Source organism: Phalacrocorax aristotelis, chromosome 1, assembly GCF_949628215.1.
Source record: "Phalacrocorax aristotelis chromosome 1, bGulAri2.1, whole genome shotgun sequence".
Lineage (NCBI taxonomy): Eukaryota > Metazoa > Chordata > Aves > Suliformes > Phalacrocoracidae > Phalacrocorax > Phalacrocorax aristotelis.
Window position 1 is genome coordinate 59,815,844 of NC_134276.1, and position 16,232 is coordinate 59,832,075.

Below are 16,232 nucleotides of genomic sequence, written 5' to 3' on the forward strand. Positions count from 1 at the left end.
ATTAAATTTGATTTGCTGTTCTGCTGTGCTTTGGTTGCTACTTAGTATTGAGTGTGTAACAGTGTCATGATGGCAATGCAGGATCTTGCCAGGTTCCTCACATGAAGCTCAGCTACAAGGAGGGGCCAGGCTGGTACAGCTCAGCAAGCATGCCTCAACAGAGTTGGAAGTATTGGTCTTTTACCCAACTCTGCCCCAGGCAGAGAGGAACCTCTCCTCCTTACGATTGGAATGCCTTGTAAAGATCTCCCATGACAGATGAGTGTTGTATTCCAGGTCATCTGTGCCAGTTAGAGGCACCGACGACAGGTACCTGCTAGCATTCTCCAAGTAGAGGTAAAATTGGCTAGGTTTAGGTGTTATACAGGCACTTTTCCAAAGCAGGTTTGGGAGCTTTCACAGGGATACTGCAGTGGGAGAAGAACAGTGATGGTAACTCCAACAGAAGGATGGTAACATTGGCATGGGTGTTTGCTCTGTGTCTCGCAGAATGTAGGGGTGAACTTTTAAAACATGATCTGTAGAGTATTGGCAAAATGTGGGGTCCTTCCCTTTGTGTAGCTTTAAAAAAGCAGATACCTGGGAAGTATGGTAAACATGCATCCTTTGAATATCTTCTGTGCATTTAAAAAAAACATGCAGCATGGGCACTTCTAGGGTGGAGGTTGTTGGTGTGTATTTGGCAGTGCTTAGGAATCAGAATCATAGAACCATAGAATTGTTAAGGTTGGAAAAGACCCTTAAGATCGAGTCCAACCACTAACCTATCACTGCCAAGTCCACCACTAAACCATATCCTCAAGCACCACGTCTACCCTTCTTTTAAATACCTCCATGGATGGGGACTCAACCACATCCCTGGGCAGCCTGTTCCAATGCCTGACAACCCTTTTGGTGAAGAAGTTTTCCCTAATATCCAATCTAAACGTCCCCTGGTGCAGCTTGAGGCCATTTCTTTTCATCCTATCGCTTGTTACTAGGGAGAAGAGACTGACCCCTGCCTCGCTACAACCTCTTCCCTGGACTTGACTGTCTCCTAGAGCCTCTGTAGAGTTCTAGTTTCCGCACAGTGCATGATAAGGAGATTCAGGGAATGCTGGTGTGAACTGTCCACATGTTTTTCTTCTAAATCTGTGTGTGTATTAAGTAGATCTAGTACAGCATGCCTTTTATGCTATACCATCATTGTTAAATCTGCAGAACCCTTTTAAAAGTAAGTGATCTCAGAGTTACAAGCTCATGGATAAGCCAAGGTTTTAATGGAAGTGGAGGAGAAAAGAATGTGTTTCTGGAGGGAGAAAAACTCATGTTGTTTTCATCTCTCAAGATCCTTATTCTTTTCTCTTCAGACTTTTGAAAAACTCCTTATTGCCAACAGAGGAGAGATTGCATGCCGAGTAAGTATAAGTTTTTTCTTTTTGTAGTTAGTTCTTAAACTATTGGTATTTTAAGTGTTGATAATTGTCACTTCTTACATGATAGGTCATCAAAACGTGTAAGAAGATGGGGATTAAAACAGTTGCCATACACAGTGATGTTGATGCCAATGCTGTAAGTACTACTTGAATGCAAATGATAGATGGGATTCTTAGTAATTCGACAAGACTTGCAACTGTTTTGCAGGTTTGTTAATTACTTCAGAATTGCCAGTGTGCCCACTATAGTATCTTTGCATATGTCCTTTTCCTCCATGTGCTTGAAAAGAGGGAATACCAAGGTGGGAGGGTTGGACAAGTATTTAGCATGGTTTGTGTGTGAACTCTTTTGTGTTTTGCTCATGTACGTGTTACCTTGGTTTTTCCTTGGATTAAGCTAGATAGTAACACCTTGTAGATATGTGCACCAAATGTAAGAGTGGCAGTGAAACCTAAGTTTTGTTTTGCTAATGTACACAAAAAAGGCAATGAAAAGTGGATTTTGGGAGACGGTATAGAACTGTGTAAATTGTTCCTGTGCCTGGTAAATCCAGCTCATGGCTTCCCACTTCCCAGAGGAATGCCCTCTTCTAGGGGGTGTGTTGAAAAGGCCTATTGGAGCTGTTCCATTTGATGAGGATGTTGAGGTGCCTTGAATATTCAGCAGCATGGCAGGAAGGTGGTAAAATGGCTATCTAGACAAGTAAGGTGCTTGTCTAGCTACTTGCCCATTTTTAGTCTTGTAGCCTCTATTTTAGAAATATTTTAAGTCACTTGTAGCAAGAATAGGAAGATAATTTCCGCTGTGATATATATAACAAGTGGAGTCCTGCTTGCATATCCTTGTTGACTGGAGAGAACATCATACTACTTGCTGCAAGAACTGCTACAGGAGAAAGGACTGGGTGTACCCCGGTGTCCCATGATGGTTTCTTGAAATCTGGAAGGAAATGTGGTATGATTTAATAGAATGTCTCAGACAAGCTATCAGGGAAAAAAAAGTGTGTGTTATGCAGGACAGGACTTGTGAATGTAGGTGGTGGGTTGCTCAACATACAAAAACTGAAGCGTGGTTGATGCTTCACCACTGTGAAAGTAGAACTTGGGTGTTTTCAGAGTTAAGTGAAAGGTGAGAACTGTTGAAAGTTTTGGACTTTGACAGTGCTTTTGTGAGTCCTTTTGTGGTTCTATTTCTATGTGACCAGCTCAGTTCATATAAATAGGCTGTAGGTAGAGCAAGAGACTGAACCTTGATTTTTTCGGAGACAGGACAAATGCCATGCTGCTGGATTTCTATGCCAAGTAATCCTTTCTGAGGTGAAGGAAGAGTGTACTTGGTCTGGACTTTAACTGGTGGCCATAACTGGGAGAGTATAGTAGCTTATGGATGCTCAATGGACTGTGAAATGAATTCTTAATGGCTGGGTGTCAGACATAATGATAAACTCTATTTCTTTTGCAAGCCAAGGGTTAAGTGGATATGCATACAAACGACTCTGAACGATGATCCCCCTGGTAAAACTGAACCATGCTGGTGGGTACTTGTGTTCCATCTTGTGTATATGGTATCTGTTGATAGGATAAATGGCTTCACTGTTTAGCAGCACTGCACAGCCTTGTTTGCTGGCATGAATTAATTCTGAAAATAGACGTAAAAAAGCTGTTTAAAAAGAGGAAACTTGTTCTTTTGCCAGTCTGCAGTGGACTTGAGAAAATGAATTGGTCTTCTCTCCAGTGTGTCTGGATGGCTTTGTTTATTGTATGGACTCTGCTATGAGCTGGAGAATACGAAAAAAATATGAAAGCAGTAAGTAAAAACCAAGACTGAAGAACATAATGAGGGAATAAGAATGACAAGAAAAATCACAAGTCATGATCTTAGGGAAGGGAGTACAAATAGTGCATTGCAAAGAGGGAACTGAAAATGTAATAGCAATGCTGCTTCAATCTACAGTGCTGTCTTAGCTTTAAAATATGCATAGGGTCTTTAATTTGTAATTCTTGATAAGAGAAAGGAAATCCAAGCTAGGATATCATAAATGGATTAATAGACTCATAACAGTTCATAAAGATAACATTAAGTGTGTTAAATGAGACGCTGACATTTTGAGTTCGTGGACTAGAGATAAGGCTCTGACAAATGCTGTAAGGGTGAAATAGTGTCTACTTAGCTCTTAGGTTTGATCAGTCTTTAAGGATCCAATCTGTATGGGGTTAAGCATTAGCTGTGTGCATTGAAGAACCTTCAAATATTTAAAGGAAAATGAGAGAAAGGCTACTTGAAACACTTTTCTGTGTGCTTAAAATAGGGTGGTGGTATTAAGTATAAGCAACATGTATAATTAGACCAAAAAAGTAGCTTATGTCTACCATGAATCCTTTAATTGCTACTTTGGGTGCTTGCACTGGGAAATAGTTTAACTAACGTCATCTGTCTTAATGACTTGGATACTTCTGGTTGTTCATTGTTTGTAGAAATGACCTGACCATTGCAGCGATGTGTGTGACTGCCAGTTTGGACAATCTTGATAGATGAGTCCAGAGGCCAAATTCTTTGACTGTGTGTTACTTAGCATGAAGTAACAAACTATGTTTGCCCCATGTTGTTCATTTGTGTTCAGGTGCCATTAACAGCTATCTTCTTGGTTATACCAGTGGTATCAAAATCTCAAATGCTCTGAAATCAAACTTGGGAGCTGATGCAACCTGACAAATGAACCTCTGTCCTCATGTAGCTAGGAGAAACCTGTTTGCTTAGTGGTGGGATGCTGTAGGAGAGTTGTGAATATCCTTTTGATTTTGTGCTTGACAGAATTAAGCCAAGACATCTCTCATTCCTTCAAGACTTGTATTGCAAAGGAAATGAATATGATAGGCATCTACCCTGATGATAGTCATTGAATCAAAGGCAGAAATAAATATAAGGGTCAAACTAGTTGCCCATCCCAAAGCTGTTTGTCTTTAAAAACAGTGAGACCTGGTTTTATACGACCAGAGTAGGTAGGGATGTTTTACAGAAATATTTTTGATTGAAGTGTTTAGAAATAGCATTAATTGGAGTAGATAGATTTTCTGTTTAGAACGTAGAGTAACCTTTGAGATGGAGTAATAGCACCATATTTATTACATTACTTGTCGTCTGTGTAGCTACTTGCTGAAATATAGGTAGTCTGATACTCTTAACACTAGTCCATTTTTACAAATAACTGTAAAAGGAGGGCATACATCTTCTGTTACATCTCTGGCTTTCCTTTCTGTCATACTGGTTGAAAACAACTGAAATGGAAGTGAAGCAGGGTTCCTTGAGGATGCTCGCTAAATATTTAAGGGATAAAAACCCCAATCACAAGGTATGGAGCAATTCAGACTTTTCAGTGATAGCTTCTTGTTTATTCTTCATCCAGTGTCACATGCATAAATGACCCAAGCAGACTTTTTCACTGGTGCTTGGATACGGATGGCATAGCCTTAAAATCATTGGTCTTTGGACAAAAATACTGTAAGAATCACTAGTGAATAATCTCAACCTAACACTTTATTTTGGAAAAAACTTTTTTGTTGAATATTCAACTTTTTAAATTTTTTTAATATTAAAATTCTCTGAAATCCTCATGGAGTTTATAGTGCTGAGTGAAGATGGTGGAAGTAGCTGAAATACATAGACTTTCGGTGAAACTACTTCGTTTTTCTTGTTTCAGACTTGGTTTCTGTGGAACATCATGTCTTGAGTATGCTGTTAGAGCAGTATTTGTTTTTACATACCTCTCCTTAATATATAAAATTAGTAACTAGACTATAACAGTACAAAGGAATTTTCAAGAAATTAAAACTTTGCTGTTCTGAGCAGGAAGCAACAGAAAGGATTGTTACAAATTGGGAATGTGGCAAAAATTGAACAACCTGCTGAGAGCCAAATAAAGCTTAACTGAAGGAAAATGCAAAGAACAAAATACTGTTTTGTGCTCTGAATTTGGAAAATGGCCACAGATCTGAAGGATTTATATGTTAAAACTACTAAGGTGATAGGGAAGGATAGGGAAGGAATGTTAAAGCTTAAGAGGAGGTGAGTGACTTCAGAGTGCTTGTGTATTAATGCAAAATTACAGGTAGCTGGAAATGGTATGAAATGGTATTGGATTACATTTACCTTTGTGGAGGTGGGAGGGATGTGAATTGTGAAAAAAGATTATGCCCAAAGTTATTTATGCTGTGGAAGAGAAGTTGCTGCTTTAACAACTGTCCTGAAATAAAATCCTTGGACGGTAGGGGAAAACAGCCTGACAAAGTTGCTACTGAGACCCTCCCTATAGAACATGCAGTTGCTTATGTGGTACTGAGTATGTTAAGAAAAGTAGGACATAATGGGTGCTTTTTAGGGTCATGAACATCTTGGCTAATACTTGTTATTACATCTGTTATTTTGGAGAAAGTGGAGGAAACAAATTGTATACGGTTCAAAATGCTGTTTGTTTTTTTTTTTTTAAAAGTCAGTTTGGCTTGCAAAGCACTAATTCTTTACACTTGGATAGGTAAAGTGGGGAAGAACCAGTAGAATTTGGAAATTTTTTAATTAAAACATCTGGTGGAGTTATTTTTGGGATGAGAAAACAAGCGAAGAAGTTTCGGCTGAACAGGAGTAATTGTATGTACTTTTTTCCCCCTGAACTGATTGGAATAGAGGGTTAAGATGAAAGAGCCTCCTCAACCATAAATGTAACACTGATGGTGCAAACATAGGCAAGGAAAGCTAGAGAACTATTGTAATGCCTAATGTAATCAGCTAAAAGTATGATAAATGAAGAACAAGCTTTCACTAATTGGATCTGAACAAAAGAAGGTATAGCATAAAGCAGTGAATGAGATATAATTTTATTTGGCATTTTTTAACACAGCAGGGATTCTATAGCCATACGAAGCAATGAACTATAAATGACTGAAAAAATCCCATGGGAAAGTAATGTAAACTACTAAAACTTCATGGAGTAGTGGACAGTTAGTTATACTTCTTTAACATAGGGTTTTTTCCTATCAGTCACTTAAGACTTCAGGTGTTATTGTATTAAATTGCCTTAGGCATAGACATCTCTAAATGTGCTTAACTTTTGCAGATCATCGTCTTACTCTGCTGGATAATATAAAACCAAAAATGATGCAAATGCTTTTATTGATGTAAAAGTAATTGCACACAGTTCGGTTCTTCTCTAGAAGCCATAGTATTCTGAGTGACGGAAAACGCAAAAAATCAAATGACCTAGAAATGGAAGATCTATATTCCTTTCCTAACTTTTTTAACATTGGAGTCTGAGGCAGTATTTGAGAAGCAAGTTGGGGGAGGATATTGTTTAGGGAAACTGCAAAGCTGATTAAGCTTCAGTACAAAGTCTGTATTGAGCTGAATGAATTTGAGTGAAGAAATTGAGCTTTGGATTGAAACAATAAAAACTTTGAATTTTGCGAAGACTTCCCTGTAGCTTAATGGGATGCTGTCAGGTTATTTTGTTCTTAAGAAATCTAGTTGGCAAAAATAAATATTGTATGGGAGTTAGCTGTTTGTTTTAATCTAAAAAGCTTAATTATATTGAAAAGTGGAAATTTATCCAAAGCTGAGGAGTTTACTTGTAACTAACTTTACGAATACAGAGGTCTTAAAGTTTGTCCAAACTCTCATTTTCTCTTTTTTGCTGTTTACTTTAAATATGCAAAGCTTTCTTCCATAATCAGCTACAAAACCAGAAATTGGTCATTTTGAACAGCCCACTGCATGCCAATGGCATTTGAGGAGTTTGTGCTCAGATAACCTGAGGAGAGATCTAGTTCAAGTACCAATATGAAAAGGAAACTCTAATATTTTAATGCTTAAATACATGATTCCAACACTGTTGCCTAGAGTCCCTGGACTCTCTGTCTCCATGTACTAGAAATTCAGTCTTTGTGAATGGTGTTGTTTCCCAGGGGTGCAGAATAGGAATGTGCCAGATAATGCCAAGGAAATGTTAGGATCAAGTTTGCAGTTGGTGCTCTGGTCTTCCTTCAATGCACTTACCTCTTGTTTCAAAATCAAGACAGCATGTTGCTTGTTTCTTTATCAGAGATGGTGGAGGTGATGTTGCTGTCTTATCCCCTTGCCCTGTCAAGTGAACTACTGAACAGTTATGCAAAGCATAAGAGGTGTATGTGGTGGTCATCCTGTGAAGACTCAAATACCTCTGTGGAAGGAGTGTGCTGCTGTTGTTCAAAACTGGATCTTGCTTGCCAAGTATAGTCTGTTTTTTCTTTTTAAAACTGTATCCTTCTAAGGTGAGTAGATTGATGGGGGGTGCTATTAATGAGGAAGTAACCAAACTTTCATTGGCTCTGAGGAACAATGCAAGCTTGATCTCCAGCTTTGAAATTTGTGAAGCTCTTACAGGCTGAAGCTTTAGGACTTTTCTTCAAAGACTGGCTGTGCATTTTATTCATTGATAGGATGATGTTAAATGCATATATCACCTTTGGAATGGGGACAAATGCTTAGGCTCTGTTTGTGTAGTTTGATGGCTAAGCTGAAACGTTGCTTGTGTTTGATTCTGGTTGAAGCTGTAACATTGAGTAGGAGAGGAAGGGTGCAGAGTAGAATGCTTTAAGCATGATGCTTAGGACCTTTTGGGGATACTTCCTTGGAGGTGGGAAGTGTGTTTAGAAAGAGGGAACTGAACCAGATATTTTGACCTTTGTGGGGAGGGTTATTTAATTATCAAGCTGATTGATTTGAAGGATCTGTGCATGGATTAAAATTCATTATTGGCATAAAGCTCATTTGGGGGAGGTGATTGTTGTCGGAAGGTGTACTGAATTGTTCATGCTGCGGGAAAATGTGGAAGCCCAGTCAGAGAAGTTAGTTGTGACTTAAATGTGCAGGCGCTCAGTGCTGCGGAGAGTGAAGCAGTGGTTCTGTGGGTGCTGATGACTGCCTACATCAGTAGGTAGAGTGGAGTAACAGGATTGGATCTGTAGGGTGAAGTGATTCATGCTGAAGACATGGTGTCCTTGCTGCCTCCCATTTAGCATCTCTGGTTCTAGTCTGGTGCTGTGGTCCCTGTGCCTGCTAGTGGTGGTTTGATGTGCTTCCTTGACTCCATCTTTTGGTTGAGTTTTGCCTGGAAGATATCCAGTTCATGTGCTTTGAGACAGCTCAGTGCTAGAGGCAAATGTGTTGTAAGTGGGGGTGACTGAGATTAACTTAAAACCGTGCTTCTGATATGAACTTAAATGCTGATATACACTTGCCTGAAGCAGCTCTAATTGCTTGCGTGGTACTGCCCTTCTAGGCCTGTTCTTGCTCTAGCACTTTTCTGACCTTGTGCTGAGCTGTTTCGGTGCTCTGAACACACCAGACACCTTATTTGTCAAGTTAGTCAACTTTTTTCCTACTGATTTAGTATGCTAAAATATTTTTGGCGGCATGTCTGACAGATGCTGGAGCCATGCACAGAAGCAAGATGAGTTGGGAGTAAGTCAGCCATCAGTTAAACTGACCTCTGTTGCCTTGCTGGCCACAGGGCCCTGACACTGTATCTGGAGTTCTGAAGTTTGGAGAGATTTACAGGCACCTCAGTGATGAATCTTAAAGTGTTGGCAACAGGCCGAGCAGGGCTGAGGTCACTAGGCTTCACTTGTTCTGAAGACTTGCCCCTCTTTCTTGGCCAGCAGGGGAAGACCAGGCAGCTCCTTCCTTTGAAGCCACAAGTGTTTGCTGAGGAGATGGCTTGAAACACTGTCCTTGGAGCTCTGGATCAATGGCTCCTGCTGCTGTAATGCTGGCTCAAACTTACTGTGCTTGTTACAGTGAATTGCCCCAAGAAACCAAATGGGTGTACACCTGTTGTAGCCCATTTTGCTCGTGTTAGTCTCTAGACCTTTCCAGTGGTGGTGGTGGAAAGTGCTGTGTGTAGTAACTCTTATGCAATTAACAGTCAGTGTGACTAAAAATGCTAGTTATAACACATTCCTCTGTTTTCCTCTGGTTTCCTGCTGCCTCACCTCCTTGGAGACAAGAATAGAAGGTCCTTGGACCCCTTCTCCTTTGAGGCTTTGAGTGGTCTGTCATTTTCCTGATTTTTATCTGTCACCCAGGTCCTCAGCAGCAACTGTTTCATTGTGCAGATTTGCATCTGTTGCTCCTGTGGTTTATATTGCCCCAGCTGTGTTGTTTGTTATCAGCTGTGGTTGTGGATATTCAAGGATGATCTGTTTTCAGGCCGTATTAATGAGTGATGCTATTTGGTAACACTATCTCATTTCTTGTGTGGGTGTAAACACTGGTCAGCAGGCCCAGGGTTGAATTTCCCTTTACTAATAGGATGAATTCTAGACAGAGATGGACCTGAGTCAGATTTTTTGTGAATAATGTTCACGAGTGCTTGGGAAATGGCTTTTACAACTGATTTAAGACTGTGCGCCTACTAAGAGTAGTTCTCGCCCCTTCTTACCTTCCTATCTTTTTGCGTACCTGACACTCTTGTTGGCACTACTACATGTGTAGCCTTTTGTTAAATGGATCCAGGTTGCTTATCTGAGAACAGTGGACAATGAAAGAAATGTGGATCAGTAAGCTGATGTGACTCCCTGCATAGGTTAATGAACACTAGAGCTAATGCCACCAGGACTCATGGTTGGGGACCAGGAGAAAGAAGAATACCTGACTGAGTACTTGTGAGAGGCAGTGTAGATTTGGTGTCTTAAAGTTAGTATGAGCCTGTATCACTGATACTAGTTTCCTTCCCTGCTTCCTCTTCCCCACAACCCCCACTGATGGGGTATGTGATGGGACTATGTGAGGAGCTGGATTGGGAAGCAAAACAATCTTAAAAGATCCTTGTAAGGTGGGTTGAATTTAAAGCCAGATACTTTCTTTGATTGTTAGCTGTATAGCTACAGGTTGTTGTGGGGTTGGTGGCTGACAGGCTGTCATTCCCCGAATGGGGTCCTGGTGCCCTTTTACTAGGGAGAGGTGTTAAACAAGGAACTGAATTACATATGAAGTTTCTGAAAGATGGAAAAACCTCAAGATTGGAGATGTGAAACAAAGTGAAGGTGTAGTAGGAAGAAGGAAAGACGTGCAGTGTTTGGGGAATATGTTATAGGTATGGATGCATATGTCACTTTTATGGGTGGTGTTCTTAAAAAGCACCTGTCTTAATTTCAACAAGGTAGCACTATAATTTAAAAAGGATGAATTTGAGAGGCCCTTTTACTTATTACCACTGAGTTTTCTGTAGGTAGCAACTAAGATCCTTTGATAGCTGTTTTAATTAAAAAAAAAAAAAACAAAAAACAAAACCCCAACCAACAAGAAAAACCACCAAAAAACAACTCCCCTCCAAAAACCCCAAAACTAAACTGTAGCTCTATCATCCAAACCTGTCTAGTTCAGGTGTGAAGGGGCAATCAGGAGTAGAATCATCGTTCAAAGCTCATCTCTGTCACACTAATTTCACAGTAATAAGTTGTTATCGAAAATTTGTCACGTTCAATTTCTTAGAATGAATGGACTCTTCAAAGTTGAATTTAGAGTTTATAGGCCTGTGTTAAACTATTAAACATGGAGACATACAAATATCTTAGAATCTAAATTTTATGAAAAATTCCTCTTAATTTTGAAGTGATTGCTTCATATGAATTATTTTTCATTTTGACTTTTTCTTGCAGATGAGATGCTTTAGATAACTAGACAGTAGCTGCCATTTTTCCCCCAATAGGAAACTTCCATATCGTTCTTGTTGAATTAGCATGCCTGCATACATAAGGATGTTGTCCTACTAGCCAGACTGGTCATGTTTCACAATTAAAATTTTCCTTAAATGGAGTTTATTACTATGAAGGCCTTGATTGAAACTTGGGTTTCTGTCATAGGTTGACAGGAAGTACTTGTAAGTATGCATGAATGAGCAAGGACGGTGGAAAAATCAGATTATGTAGGAGTTCATCTGAATGTATATTTCTTGTTGGTACTAGTCCTTAAAATACCAAATTATATGGTAAAACTTATTCTATCCTGAAACCTTTTTCATGTCTTGGTCAACATGAGTCATAAATACTATGACATAACTAGTTTTTAGTTTAGTACTTCTCTCTTAGTGTCTGGCTAAAGCTTAATCTTTTAGGTCATTATAGTCAGCCTTGAAGCCTGATTTCAGGTCTCCATTGGAAATTAATATAGCAATTCTTCTAAATGATAGTGTCAATTTTAAATCTGTGAAATTGAGGAGTTTCTAAAACAGCTTACAGCTCTGGCACTCTCTTGATTATTTTTCAGGATGAGTTTACATCCTGACACATTTAAACAAAAAGTAGCACTGGGTGGTTTGACTGGTTTAGATTAAAACAAACAAACAAACCCCAAACAAACAAATACCCAACAAAAAACCCAACACAAAACAAACACACCCCCCAACCAAACCAAAACCCCCAAAAGCCTCTGTGGTAAAAGCACCCCTTGTCTCTGAATCACATATTTAAAAACTATCATTAAAATCCACATTCATCATATTGATCACACAATCTTCACAAACTTCACTTACATCAAGAATTCCCCATGCCAAAATCAAAATGTCATCACAACACCAATAAAAGTGGACAATTCACACACAATCCATCCCTTGTCCCTTCACCACAATTACAACAGGAATTCCCCAGAGTCATTCTGCTCTTAGCTTTCTAGCTGTGTCCAGTCTGTTTTGCTTGTTAACTTTCCCAATCACTCACCAATTACCATCACAGGCAGAAGAAGCTTGACTTGGGGAAATGAATTTGATTGGTAATAAATTAGAGTGGGGTAATGAGAAATAAACCCAAACCTCACAAACACCTTCCCCCCACCCCTCTTGTTACCAGGCTTAACTTCAATCCCAAATTTTCTACTTCCTCCCAGCAAGTGGGATGGGGAGTGGGGGTTGTGGTCAGTTCATCAGGTATGTATCTGCCACTCCTTCCTCTTCACATTTTCCTTCTGCTCCTGTGTGGGATCCCTCCTGTGGGAGACGGTCCTTCATGATCTTCTTCAAAGTGGGTCCTTCCCACAGATTAGTTCTTCATGAACTGCTCCAGTGTGCGTCCCCTGTGGGGTCACTAGTCCTGCCAGCAAAGCAGCTCCAGCGTGGGCTCTTCTCTCCACAGGTCCTGCCAGGAGCCTGTTCCAGCGTAGTCTTCCCACAGGGTTACAGCCTCCTTTGGGCACATCAACCTGCTCTGGTGTGGACTCCTCCACAGGCTGCAGGTGGATGCATATCTGCTCCACCGCTCACCTCTGTGGGCTGAAGGCGGACAGCGTGCCCACCATGGTCTTCACCATGGGCTGCAGGGGAATCTCTGATCTGGTGCCTGGAGCACCTCCCCTTCTGTCTTCACTGACCTTGGTGTCTGCAGAGTTGTTCTTCTCACACATTCTCATTCTTCTCTTCTGCCTGCTGTTGTGCAACAGATTTCCCCTTTCTTAACTATGTTATCCCAGAGGTACTACCACTGCTGCTGATGGGTTTGGCCTTGGCCACTGACAGGTCTGTCTTGGAGCTGGTGGCATTGGCTCTATTGGACGTGGGAATGCTTTAGCAGCTTCTCACAGAAGCCACCCCCTGTAGCCTCCCCACTACCAAAACCTTGCTATGCAAACCCAATACAACGCCCCCCCAAAACCCAAACCAATGTGTGGCCCCCACTCCCCCCTTATGTACCTTGTTTGATATAGGGGAAGAATGGTAGTCTGTATTTGAATAATTGGTGCAAGGTAATACCTATACTTAGTGGTGACTTGGATTGATAGAGATGCACGAGTTCTGTTTAGATAAAATACCTTTTTTTGGTTTCTGTCTTGCTGTGCTAAGCAGGCAGTGTTCTGAATTTCATTCCTGGATGTAATTTGATGTATAGCATTGCATGAATTCTTGCACTCCCTTTGCAGCTGGTGTTTAATATCTGCTCTCCTGTTGATCTGTAACTACAGACTTTGTAAGGTAGGATGCTGGCAGTTCTTAAAGTGAAACCACTTTTAATATGGCCTTAGCTGTTGACAAACTTGTGACATTCTGATTGCTTGTGAAAGCATGTCATTTCCCTTGGCTGACTTGTGTACTAATGGAACATTGCTGTCCAGGAAGCGTGTCTCCAACACCTTTCATAATTTTGTTCTCATCCTTTCTATTCCACGTGTAGTTTCCTGAAGCATTAAGAATTAATCTGAGAAGCAACCATGCATTCAGTGCGGCACTGATGGTACCTGTTGGGGGCCGTGATTGACAGCACTTTGGAAGTGGGGAGTGGGAAAAAGAAAAAGGGGTACAGTTCACATCCTTTCTTCCATGTAAGCAGTCTGAGCTGCCTGACTAAAGCTGTTATGTGCTCTTCCTTTTTCATCCTCAGAGACCCTTTTTACAGTAATACAAAAATCTTATTCTACGCTACTGCCTGTCCTAGAAAGGCTATTAAGAAATTATAAACTTGTTTTGTATCCCTTTGCATTTTCTTTGTAATCTTAGATTATAATTGGGTACCACAGCGCGCTCTAAGTGCATGTGGACATCAGTGTAGTGAACACTCTTGTAGTTTAGCCCCAGCTGGCAACCAAGCCCCACACAGCTAGCTGCTCGCCCACTCCTGGGTGGGATGGAGGAGAGAATCAGAAAGGCAAAAGTGACAAAACTCATGGGTTGAGATAAGACAGTTTAATAGGTATTACTATTTTGCTTTAGTAATAATAATAACAACAATAATGTAATGAAAAGCTAAAGCTGCATGTACAAGCAAAGCAACACAAGGAATTCATTCAGTCCTTCCCATTGGCAGCAGGTGGTCAGCCATCTCCAGGAAAGCAGGGCTCCATCATATGTGATGGTTACTTGGGAAGACAAACGCCATCACTCTGAATGTCCCCTCCTTCCTTCTTCTTCCCCCAGCTTTATATGTTGATCATGACATCATATGGTGTGGAATATCCCTTTGGTCAGTTGGGGTCAGCTGCCTTGGCTGTGCCCGTGGCAGAGCGTGGGAAGCTGAAAAAGGCCTTGACTAATGTAGGCACTGTTTAGGGACACTTAGCTGCTACTTAACAACAACTAAAACATCAATTTGCCAACAGCAGTGTTCTCATACCAAATCCAAAACACAGCACTATACCAGCTACAGTGAAGAAAATTAACTCTATCCCAACCAAAACCAGCACAACACGCATTGAGATTGGGTCCTACAATAACACAACTTTGGAGAACCCTGTGGGAGACAATCATAGAATCATTTGGGTTGGAAAAGACCTTTAAGATCAAGTCCAACTGTAAAGGAATGAGGAATATGTGTGGAAGCTGAGGTAACTGTTGGATTGCATAGAGATAAGATCCCAGTTAGCAGTGTAGGATGCTGGCGTGTGGCCAGTGATTGCAGTTGGTTTGTGTTTTTCCATAAAAACAGGTGTGACTGAGTGATCTCCCAGCTCTTGTTGGTTGGCACTTTTTGGCAGATTCTCATGTAAGTATGTTACAGGTACTTTCTCAAGGATCAGGTGACCTGCCTTACTATGGATATTATGGTGATATTTCCTTACTTACCTTTGCAGTTGTTGTCTCCTGAGAACAACAACAAAAAAGGCAGTTTTAAGTTTCTCCTGTTGAGTGGTTTTGTTTCTCCTGTTGAGTGGTTTTGTTTCTCATGTGGTCCCACACAGTGTATTGCTTTTCCAGATGTGTGAAACTGAGTGCTTGGTATTTGGGCTGCTCCTTTCTAATGCTCTGTCATGATGCTGGATAGTGGAGATCGTGAAGGATGTCATTAAAAGACTTGTATTAAGCTCTGTTCACATGAATGTCTAATGGCTAGTTAATGAAAATCTGTGTCTTGTTATTGACTTAAATAAGATGTTCGAATTGTTCTGAACAGTGCAGCTGCACCTGACTGTCATTTCTATTAGGAATTAATTTCCTCCACTGATTTGAAACAGTAGTGGAATATCAAAGGTAACTTGAATTAAGCTTTCCTTTCTAGTCTTCTAGAGAATACAGCATCCATACCCTAGGGATTGCTTTTGGTTTTGTCTTGTTTTTCGCTAATGTGGATATATAAACATCTGTGGGTAACTCTGATCCTGTTTCTCAGAATGTATGCTTACAAGAGGGTGGACACCCGTGCATGGTGAGGATGCCAGTTTGGTGAATACCAGAGAGCTCCTCTTAGTTGTCACCAGACCTCGGGTGGGGGCCCTGCCTCAAACTGAGATTTTATGCACTTAGCAAGAAGTTAGAGGACCTTAAAACTTGTTTGTGTAGTGCAATTTCTTTCTTTGAACAAAACTTTTAATAGATGTTTGTCTGTTCTTAGATGGTATCAACACTACATTACCAAAGGATGCTTTGGAAGTAGTATTAATTAAATATTGGGGACTGGTTTCTTATGATACTCCCTGCAAAAGTTTTCCCATGGCCTTGTTGTTTCCATATTATGCCATATTGTAAGTATGAAAGAAAAGCAGCTTTGAGTAAATGAACATGTGTTAATTGTAAATCTTGCCAGCAGTAATGAATTAATATTTAAAGGACATAGAAGGAGTGAGGCTGAAGTCTTCCATGTCTCAGGCTGTAGCAAATGCCTGCTGCTTCTCCCTGAGACTAGGGGCCGGGCCCCTTGCAAGTGGGCGGTGTGCTCTGGTCCAGGTGCTGAGTTGCAGGTGACAGAGCTGCAGGGAAGAGATGAGCTGACTGCAGAATCAGGAAGGACTCTTCTTTGTAGAGAACCTGCAGAGCCAAGAGCTTTGCAAGGGGCTGTGCTTGGATAAGTGAAGGATAGAGACCCTCAGTACAG

The 16,232-nt window shown here is 40.7% G+C and overlaps 1 protein-coding gene across 2 annotated transcripts in view; it reads left to right on the top strand.

The window, feature by feature from the left end:
- PCCA (propionyl-CoA carboxylase subunit alpha) overlaps positions 1–16,232 on the top strand; it is a 293,304-nt gene that overhangs the window by 10,619 nt on the left and 266,453 nt on the right. For both annotated transcript variants that reach the window (XM_075090133.1, XM_075090123.1), the window contains exons 3-4: positions 1,350–1,397; positions 1,483–1,551. In XM_075090133.1, coding sequence (XP_074946234.1) covers positions 1,350–1,397; positions 1,483–1,551 — 117 coding nt within the window. The remainder of the gene's footprint in view (positions 1–1,349; positions 1,398–1,482; positions 1,552–16,232) is intronic.